This window comes from Natator depressus, chromosome 6, assembly GCF_965152275.1.
Source record: "Natator depressus isolate rNatDep1 chromosome 6, rNatDep2.hap1, whole genome shotgun sequence".
Taxonomy (NCBI): Eukaryota; Metazoa; Chordata; order Testudines; family Cheloniidae; genus Natator; species Natator depressus.
Genome location: NC_134239.1, coordinates 19,405,463 through 19,416,489, shown reverse-complemented (window position 1 = coordinate 19,416,489; position 11,027 = coordinate 19,405,463). Strand labels below are relative to the sequence as shown.

At 43.4% G+C, this 11,027-nt stretch overlaps 1 protein-coding gene across 2 annotated transcripts in view; it reads right to left on the bottom strand.

The window, feature by feature from the left end:
* Positions 1-2,842: 2,842 nt before the first annotated feature.
* The window catches only part of PTDSS2 (phosphatidylserine synthase 2), a 68,819-nt gene continuing 60,634 nt past the window's right edge, over positions 2,843-11,027 (bottom strand). The window contains exons 11-12 of one of the 2 annotated variants that reach the window (XM_074954704.1): positions 8,406-8,464; positions 2,843-5,645 (exon numbers count right to left, since the gene is read on the bottom strand). In XM_074954704.1, coding sequence (XP_074810805.1) covers positions 5,617-5,645; positions 8,406-8,464 — 88 coding nt within the window. In that variant the 3' untranslated portion in view covers positions 2,843-5,616. Of the gene's footprint in view, positions 5,646-8,405; positions 8,592-11,027 lie in introns of both variants that reach the window. The other variant, XM_074954703.1, reaches the window with a different exon arrangement.

Sequence of the window (11,027 nt, the reverse complement as noted above, 5' to 3'; positions counted from 1 at the left end):
AGATACAACGTTCTAGGACCATCCTAATGGCTAAGAGCAAAAATAAGCCACACACAGTAGTGTCTAATTGGCAACGCTTTGGAATCCCGCCATTAGTGGTTAGAGCTAAGACAGGGCATCTGTTCTCAGTGGGAACTGACTTCGCCTTTCCACGCCTTACTTTACCTCACCCTTCAGGGGGTGGGAGGCGGGTGGATTACTTACGAAGAGCTCTGTGAGATCTTTCCTCCACTCCCTCCTCACAGCACAGGAGTGGGATTGTTTGATGTTTTTTAGATACGTGGGGAAAAGCAATTTCTTTCCTCCCCTCACTACGTGGCCAGGATGATCACTCAGCTGGATCCAGCTTGACGCACTGTAGACAGGCTTAGGGAATAAACCAAGAGCTTCAGACACAAGCACTCCTCCTGGGCTGAAATTAACCAGAATAGAAGTGCCAAAGCAGCAGGTAGGTTTAAACTAAAAGAACAATGCCTCAAAAAGAGAAGGGAAAGCCTTAGCTCATTTTATACACGGGTTGGTAGCCCTAGGTTCGTAATGTACAAATGAGACAGATGAGGCACGCTATGAAACCTCTTGCCAATTAAAGTTCACTAATAGCCCAGGAATGTTGGTGTCAGTTATTTTAATTCCCCATGCCCCATTAACTCCACATGTCTATCTAGATTGCAAACTCTCCAGGGCACAAACCTGTTTTCCTGCACACCCCTGGCTGGGCACTAAGCTACAAATTAAGCTTTCAGCATAGTGTGTAAACTACAATTAATTTTTCAGAGAGTATATTTTAAATGAGAGCATCACTAAAGCAGGAATTCAGGGGCAAACAGCGTCTATGTCAGTGGCTCTCAAACTTTTTTTTTTTTTTTTTTTTTTTTTTAAACACACTGATGACCCCTTTCACATAGCAAATCACTGAGTGCGACCCCCCCCCTTTATAAATTAAAAACACTTTTTTTATATATTTAACACCATTATAAATGTTGGAGGCAAAGCAGGGTTTGGGGTGGAGATTGACAGCTCGACCCCCCATGTAATAACATTGTGACCCCCTGAGGGGGTCCCAACCCCCAGTTTGAGAACCCCTAGTCTATGTGTTGTTACCACACATTATCTTGTGTTTACACTGGTATCCTTGGAGGTTTAAGAAGCTTGAAAAGATTAAACTGGTGGTGTATCTATGCCAACCGAAGAATGGCTGGGGCACTAGGAGATGGAATGGCACTGTATTTAGTGATACATTCATTATTCAAGTTTAATAAGAGATCTTAATCGGAGAAGGGAGCCGGAGAAAGAAGTTACAAAAAAATATTCCATTTATAGGTTTCTGGTGATCAGGCCTCAACTCTGCATTGCCGGGGAGGCAGCGCACACCAATGAACCTCTCAGCTGGTGCCCAACAAGCAGCTATTTACAAGAGCCCATTCAGTCATAAGGCGTCTAGATTAATGTCTCAGCCAGGTGAGAAATTAATTAAGAGTGAAAAGTGGCACCCCAGCCAGGAAGGTTATTAACCAGGGTCCCCCCCCCACCCCGCTGGCACACTTCCAAGGCAAGAGGGCTGGACAGACAGCGCAAGAGAAGTGGTTTCTTCGTGGTCATGATGTGTCAGACGCAGACTGAGCTCGTTCTGCTTTCGCCACCAGCAAAATGGGGAGCTGTAACTTGCTGAGAATAAGGAGCAAGTTCAAGGAGTAGATGGTAAGGCCAGAAGGGACCATTTAGATCTAATCTGGCCTCCTGTACAACAGGCCATGGAATTTCACCTAGTTATGCCTGTATTGCGTGAATAATTTGACTAAAGCATATCTTCCAGAAAGGAACCCAAGTCTTGATTTGAAGGATTTGAGAAATGGAGAATCCACCAGTCCCACCGTAAATCATGCTCGTCGTTAAAAGCTTCAGGTGCAATGTGAAGGTGTCTATGAGCCTTCTGACAGAATTCAGTGGCTGGAACCCTGGGAAAGAGGGAGATATTGGGCACTGAACCGCTGAGGGGAAACCACAGTGAGAATGGAGGTGTCAAAAGATCTTTAAGAGCTGTGGAGTTCCAACAGCCCATGCTGAGAAGCCAAAAGCCAGCAATGAGAATGCTGGCAGATGGTACCTCTAGAGGAAGCTGTCTGGCTATTTGTGAAACATCAAACCTTGCAGAGTCCCACAGGAAGCTAGTCCACATAGATGTGGTCTGGGGGGGGGGGGGGGGAGAAGCAGCCCCATACCTCTATTTTTCTAGTTGTGAATAGGAGTCTTGGCAGTACTACCAAGTAGCCACCATCTCCCAGCTAGCACATGACTCAACAACACTAACATGGGCTGAACATGTTTTTCACACCCACCCAATCTTGCTGTTATTTACGCTGCATTCTTTCCTTTCTGGAGACAGCAGCTCAACCTAGATATCTAATTTCCAGGACAAATCTCAGTGCATTATTAGACCAGGAAAAACGCAGGTTCTCAGAAAGCTAATAGAGTTGTACAAGGGACCATCAGACTAAGGTGAGAAGATATGGGATAAAACAGGGATGTACAAGGCAGAGGAGGTAGATACTTTCCCTTCATATCTCCATAGGGGCAAACAACCTTCCTTATTTCATGTCCCACTTACCTTTAGTGGACTTCTCAGTAGAGCCTAGCAGCTCCTTTGAAATCTTGCATGCTTTTAGGGCATAGCCCTTAGACAGTGGTACATGGAAGCATACATTATAAGGGACTCCTAAAAACAAGTAAGATTTCAATGGCCAGAGCTCACCAGCAATGCAAAACATCCCCACAAGGGAAGCAATAAGAACATGACATAATTTTAGTAAGTAAGTTGTTTCACTTTATGATTAAGATCTTTTAATTCAGAGCCATTTCATTCAAAGTTCGTTACCTTTTAGGGAAGGGGAGGGGACTGCCACATGGAAATGTGGCCGTGAACATCTGGACAAATTTGTTACACTAAGGGCCACTTGTCCAAAATCCCGTTACATGTAGTGGCAATCTAATGGTGCTTTCTGCTCATAGGAATGCACAAGATGTCCTATTAGCCATGCAACTCCATACCTACCATAGGTAGTGTGAAAGTAAACCACAGACAGGTTGTACCCAAGAATACACCAGCAAATATTTTATTTGTTCAGTTATCCTGCCTGTAACTTTAAAAGCTCCATGTTGAAGTGAACGTAGATAGACACAAATTAGTGTTTTGTCTAGTACACCAGCTTTGGAATTAGGAAGTGGGCATTTTCCATAATTCCTTCAAATTTGCATATCAGAGTCCTTGGGGGGAGGAGGAGGAAGTAAAATGCCAAGTTCTCCCCATTCCACCTGTGAGAATCATGAAACCAAAATGGGAATGTTTACGCACCCAAAGACAAGTGAGAAAAAAGGGACAATGGTGTGAACTAGCACAAACAGTGAATGAAAAGATACACATCTGAGTCTTGCTCAGCTGGGACCACATTAGCACATGTACATGAGTACTACCTACTAACAGTCAGTCAACAGTTGATAAGACTGGTATGAATAAAGGTGAATGTGTAAAATTAATACTTGGGGGTGGGAAAAGGTTTAAAAATAAATGATTTGCTCAACTCAGCCTCTGTCCATTTAAGGATTTGTTAACATCTAGTTACACAGCCATAGCATTCATCACCACATTACAGCAGATAAATCCTAAAGCTTAACAGCAGCTGTTTAATGGCTCACAGTAGCACAATCAAGGGAGAAGCCTCATATGACCCCTCAGACTGATCAACCTCCCCTCAATTTACATCATCATCATCATGAAGGGAAGCCACCATACTCCATCAACTCTGCCTCCTTTGCCCTGAAATTCTGCTTCATTTGAAATTCTGCTTCATTTTTTAGGTGCACTCATACTGTAAAATTTTTAATTAAATTCTACTCTGTTGCACGTTGTTTAAAAGTATCTGTGTCACTATCACCACAGGAGAGACACGGATTTCGCTTACCATTCAAGTATACGCCCAAAATGGGTCAAAGAGTTGTGCTTTGCTGTAGCCAGCAGCTTTGGCTTGTGAGTCTCCAGCTACCGTTGAAAGTTTGGGGTAAAGCGATTTGGAAATTCTGAGCTTCTACTCTGTTTTCGTATTTATATTATTTTCTTCTGTATAAATAAGCTTCTCTCAAAAGTAGTGTATATGATTAATAGCCAGATAAGACCGCTGCATTTTTAGAAAAAGTTAGTTAAAGTTGGTTAAAGTTCTCAGTCTGTTACATTACAGGGGCCTGCATCTAGGACAATATGGGACAAGTTGATGTTCTACTGCGGCCACTACGTTCTAGGAGCAGTGACATTAGAAATGAACACCAGTTCTCCAATTTTGTTACGAGACACAGAGTCACTGGCAAGAATGCTAGCTAGCCTGGACAGCAGGTTCTCTCTCATTACTCAGGATAGGGCTACAAGTGATCAAGTCAACCCTATTCTTTCATCAGCTAGGACAGCAAAGCGTTTAGTGTCTGTTTATTGTGCAAGTGGCCAGCAGAATTTACATTTTCCAGTTGGTTTACGGTTGCTAAAAGCTGAGACCTAGCACTGGGAGGAATAGGACAACTCTGAAGGGTGGCAGAACTTGACCTGCCTTCAAAGCCAAAGCAAAGAATGCAGCTGTCTTGGCAAGCAAGGAAAAATAATGATGTAAGTATAAGGCAAATAACTTAAGACCTTGATGGAATTAACTTCCAGTTTTCTGTTTGTAATACACTTTACTCCATTAGGCAATGGAGGTTAACTTTCTGATCTAAACTTCGATTATGTTGAGAGATGACCTGGATAAAAATGAACCAAAAGGAGAGGTTTTCTGAATAATCAGTGCTATGATGTACTATGAAACAGTCATAGGTTCCACCCTGGTAATGTAAATCAGCTTTGAGAAAGGCAGCAAACCCCAGCATTATAGGGGATGTAACAATTGTGTGCTGTATTATATGCTGTGCAAGTTACGCAATTTGTTCACACGCTCCAGTCACATCACTAAGTTTATCTTGCTGCAGTTCTGTCCCTGAACTTCTGCTAATAGGTGGATGAAACCAACATTACATATATTACTTCACAGCTCAAGGTAGTTTCAGCAGAAATACAAAATTGTTCAGTGCCATGTATATTTAGTCCATAAAATGGGTGTTCCTAATGGCCCACCAAACAGTGTCAAAACTGATATATCATGGGTCACTGGAAATAGGATCACTGGATTCCCTTTGCATTGAAATTTAAAACTCCCCATAATCATTGATTTTGCAAGGAACAGACACATTTATAAAAACACACACACGCAAAGATCCTTTCCTTTTCAGTAGTGTAGGTTCTGACTTCTGTCTATTGTAGTCTTTCTCCAACTTTGACTAGAAGGGGGTCATAGTGACATCTTTTCCCAGGAGATTTTCAGACATGGGTGAACAATGAAAGTTTTCTAGGTAGAAGAAGGTTGAGAGTCAAGTCAAACAAGCTGACTTTCATGGGTTGCTCTCTTAGCCCTTAGTCTGTTGCTTGAGTTCAAAGTTTTCTTTCCCTCAGTTTGTTCCCATTTTGTTCATCTGGTACTGGAGAATGTCCATCACCATTGCTTAAGCATTTGTCCTTTTCATATTTGTGCTCTTGCTGTTGTCGTCTTATCTCCTTACACCGCAAGGTAATGTCACTAAAAACAAAACAAGATTGTTAGTACTGACTTAAACAAGCATTTCCGTTTAGATTTACAATAAAAACAATTGGACAAATATATCCTGGTGTCATTATGACAGGGATAATTTGGCTCATTCTGATTAATGCTACAGCACTAAGTTTGTAAGGACTTCCTTTATCCTGTAAGGAAGGGTATGGATTCAGTTGATGAAAAAAGTTTATTTACATTTAGTGCTAGTACTTACAAATAGTTACCACCATGCCCAGAAGTATAATGAACACAGGCTGAATTCTGCACAAGTGTAGCGGGGAAGCTGCCATGCAGGACCTGATCCATAGGCTGGTCTCATTTCTTTGACCACACCCATTGACTGAGTATAGACGAGGAAGGCACATCTTCTATTTCTTCACACAGAGGTGCTGTCTCACTTGAGTAGTGTCCAAACTGAGCATGCATATTTAGATTGTGTGTCAGGAAACTAGGGAAAACTCTCAACCTGGATAACAGCAAAGTAGCACACTTCTAAGAACTAAGGGTGCGAGTGTCACAGAAGTCATGGATTCCGTGACCTTCCGTGACCTCCGTGACTTCTGCAGCGACCAGTGCTGGTTCAGGGGCTGCCCAGCTCAGGCAGCCCCTGGGCCAGCAGCAGCAGTTTGGGTGTGTGGGAGGGGGCTCAGGGCTGGGGGGGCACTTAACTTGGGGTGGGGGGCTTCCTGGCTCCCACAGGCATGGCCCTGCAGGTGCCAGGGAGAGGGGCCGTGCGTGGCAGCCTCCATGCCGCCCATGTCCGCAGGCCCCGCCCCCCCAGCTCCCATTGGCTGCAATTCCCGGCCAATGGGAGCTGTGGCAGCCAGCACTTGTGGCAGGAGCAGCAGAGCCACTGCCCTGGCACCTCCACTGCCTAGGAGCTGCAGGGATGCAGAGCCAGGTAGGAAGCCCCTGCCAGCCCCAGCAGGGGTCCACACCACAGTCTCCCCACCCCACCCCCCGCAGCACCAGCAGGGGTCCCAGGTCAGCATCTGCAGCGCCCCCAGAGCACCTTCAGCCCCCCGCCCATGTTTTAGTCATGGTGGTATTTTTAGTAAAAGCGATGGACAGGTCACAGGCCTGTGAATTTTTATTTACTGCCCGTGACCTGTCCATGACTTTTACTAAAAATACCAGTGACTAAAACGTAGCCTTACTTATAACGCACATTTACCTTTGGTCCTCTCACTCTTGGTCTATTTAACTCTTTGACCTTTGTTACCATCTTCATTTCCCCTGACTATAGAGCACTATACCAGGAGGGCAGTTGGACTTATGCACCTTCAGCTGTTTATTTCCCAAGTGACAATACTAGGGCTAGTCCCACGGAGAAAATACATGCCATGCATTTGTCCCCAGACAACATGCAGGAAAACTGTTTGCCAGGCACACACAGTAACGCTTCCTATTTGGCTGCCGGAAGTGCTTGTGAACTAGTGTCTCTTCTGTATTAAGATATTTTAGCAGGGAGAAGAGAATTCCTGCTCCTGTGGTAGATGCTCAGGGAAGTGCACATCACGCTCACAAGCAGTTCAGCTTGGGTTACCTTCTGCACTCTAGTGAGAGCGATGTAACCTTTTGAAAGGGGCCCTGCCATCTAGGCAAGTGGCCAAGAGCATATAAAATCAATAGATCATGTATATGCACCTGCTGTGGTTGTCAAAGATATATGTTTGTCATCTTGGAAATGTTACATCTCCCACCCACCATCTCTACAACAACTACATTCCCACTATGTTACATACAATATATTTTGCAACTGTTGCATTTTTGTACACGCAGTCTGGGTAAATATCTTGGGTATTAACTACTGGAGTTTTTCATCCAGATTGAGATTGTACTTTTAAACTAATCCCCTACTTTCAGTAGTTTATTCAGAAATTTTCTCAAATTATTTTCGGGCTGAAAATTCCAGTGGTTGGTCACCATACAGCATTATTAATTATTATTATGAAGCTGCATAAAAATCATGAGCCATTTTTGCATTTTGACAATGAGGGCCTTATCACTTAGATTTCAGACAATATTTGCACTCTGATCATTCAAATGAGGCTTTGAAAATAATTCCAGTTTGGCATGTATGTAGCCTTAAAAGACATTAGTGTCAGAAAGTAACTTTAGAAACAGAGCTAGATGGTCTAAAAATATAGGCCAGAATTTTCAAAAGTCACCCGTGAATTTGGTGCCCAACTTGAGAAAAGTCTTAATGAGGCCTGATTTTCAGGGAGGGTTACTCATACTTTCTGAAAACTGGTCTTCTTTAAAAGGGGTCTCAAACTGGGCACCCAAAATCTCTAATGACTTTTGACAGCTGTGGCCATGGCATACTGAGCATCTGATGTATACAGTTGGTCTTCCCTTCAAAAGTATACACCACTGTGTGAGGGTCATCAGCTAGCTTTCAGATTTCTGGTTAAGTTCTTTAAAACAAGTAGTTATAAACTGGTTGTCAGGATTCTGGTTACATTTATATTTAAATTATACTAAACAGAGTCAAGCATTGTGGATATTGTGTGTCGAAGACTACCTAATCCAGTCTCCCAAACAGACTTTATATTGTATACCTTCAGTAGGCTGTTGGCGAGATGCGTTTCCCCTGGAAACCTCGAAATCCTATAGGGTTTTTATAAGATACACTTTGAAAGTTTTTTGTTCTACAGTAAGCTACTGTTCACATGGGCTGGCTAAGCCTGGCCTTGGCGCACCGGTGCTCATTGGAATCTGAGCTTTATCACCTTTGCTTACCGAATGAAAAAGCGCCATATTGTCCAGGTGAGCACAAGTATGATTCCAAGGATCCAGCACTGGGTAATGTAGAAAGGAAGGGACAGCATTAGGGTGTAAGGGTCGTACTTCACAACAATCAGAAACTCTGTGACTGTGATAGCAGCAACTAGCCAGGCCTGTTGACCCAACTTCTTATTGAATTTCCTGAAACAGAGACATTAAGTGATTAGTATTTTAGTAGCAAATGTACAATGGAAAATACCTTTATAAAAATAAGAGGGAGGATAGGAATACATATTTCATCTTTACCCAATTGCGTGAATGTCTACGCTTAACCATTATATGGATGTACGGACATACTACAGATTGGCATGCCAAAGTATTTTCCCTCTAACATTGAATACTTTGTTCTCCCCTACAGCCATTTCAGAGGTTCTGAGAACACGTTACATGAATTAATCCTTCATATCTTTGTAAGGCAGGCAAGTATCTCCATTTCAATAGATCTGTGAACAGGCAAAAAGCAATTACCTGACCAAGTCAAGATTATAGACAGTCGATGGTGAAAGCGGGGTTATAAGAGAGGAACTCTGACTTCCAGATCTTCTATGAACACTAAGCTACAATCCAAACTGTGTTACATACAGTACTTAATGCCTTTAAGTAACTATGTGATTTAAGGTTTCAGAGTAGCAGCCGTGTTAGTCTGTATTCGCAAAAAGAAAAGGAGGACTTGTGGCACCTTAGAGACTAACCAATTTATTTGAGCATGAGCTTTCGTGAGCTACAGCTCACTTCATCGGCTGCTCATGCTCAAATAAATTGGTTAGTCTCTAAGGTGCCACAAGTCCTCCTCTTCTTTTTATGTGATTTAACTATATTCTGAGCCCTATTATCTTCCAAAAAAAAGCTACCCAATTAGTCCTATCTGACCATCTCTTAAGGGACTTAAAAGCAAGATGCTTAATATCAGAAAATAAGACACTGGAAGAGGCAAGGGAGCTACAATGCTTTTGGTGGCATAACTATCTACAAGCATAAACATTCTCAGTATTTAATCTCCCCTTGAATTAGTCCTTATGAAGTACCAGGAAAGCAAAAGGGGCACTGCAACACTGTGTACATTTGAAGTAATCAGGGACACTCAAACTAAACCCTACTAAAACTCAAGATTGTAAGCAAACCCTCTGAATACTTACAAGGAGAAGCCAAGGCAATAAGTCGGCTAGGGTATGTCTACAGTGCAATTAAAATCCTGCAGCTGGCCTGTGACTCAGGCTGAAGTAGCTTGGGCTAAGGGGCTGTTTAACTGCGAAGTAGACATTTGGGCTCCGGGGGCAGCCTGAGTTTTGCGACCTCCCACCTCACAGGTTACATGCCCATGAGGAACAAATTTCAGAAAACCTGTTAAAAAATTAGACCTCTAACAATAAAAAGCCATTTGACTCAAATCAAACTATGTCAAGTACCATGCTTTGGAAGGCAGATGCCCACACTTCACCTAACTCAGCCAACAATTCTCTGTATACATTCTTTCAAAAACAACTGTGGGATTACTATCTATCTGTATTACCATAGAGCCTAGAAGCCCTAGTCAAGGACCAGGACCCCCACTCTGCTAGGCACTGTACAAATGAAACAAAAAGATTGTCCCTGGTTTATATGACAGCTACAGACACTGCCACTACACTTTTCTAGGCACCCTCCTCTTCCCTCCCACCTCACAGCTAATCCTCAAGCCTTCTACCAGCAGCTCCTATCTCTAAATTAAAGTTTGTCGGTTTTCTACAACACAAAATCAAAACAAAAATTTCACTAACCGAAGCATTAATACAGATGACTGAATTTTACTGTTGACACCTTCCCACTCTGTCTCTTTGGTAAAAAGCAAAGGCAAACCATACAAAGAATCTAGCGTTTTTCTTCATTCATCATGAAGAGGAGAGTTGTTTCCTCTGATAGCCTCTCACACTTTTACTTATTTCTCCTTCATTCTGTGTTCACTCGCCAACATGCTCCCTCCCTTTGCCCAGCCCTCCCCTGGTCTTCCATTCTGAGTGCATCCCAAGCTGCTACGTGAAACACAACTATGGGGAGCAGCATAGCAGAGACCAGGAACTAGAAAGCTACGTAAGGGTGGGGGAATGAACATGTCAGGGTAACTACGATGCTTCCTTCCCAGTTCTTTTAAAACAATAGATACACCTGCCTTGAGAATTTCTAGCTTGCTCATGACATCTGTGCTAGAGCCTCTAACTTGCTGGGGCTCAGCTGGAGCACCAAACATATGTCAAAAAGGACAAAGTTCAGAGGCCACCCACAATACTTTGGGACAGTCTCTGCCAGGCTGTGGAAAAGGAGCAGAAGTCACCCATAAATCCCTCACGGGGGCCCCCCCAGCTCAATGTGTGCAGGGCTGATGTAACTGTCTCCTACACCTCCCTCCTGCAGCTCCTGGTGCAAGTGGTCTGTGATGGGCAGGGGAGTGGCTGGAGGGCAGTGAACTCTTGCTATCTGCAGCTGGTGTATGGTCCCTTGGGACCATACCCAGCTACGGCAAGCTAGAATACCTCTAGGATGCTCTAACCTGTGCTGGGGCAGAGAACTTGGGAGCCACCATTGGATGTTTATTCTCAGCTT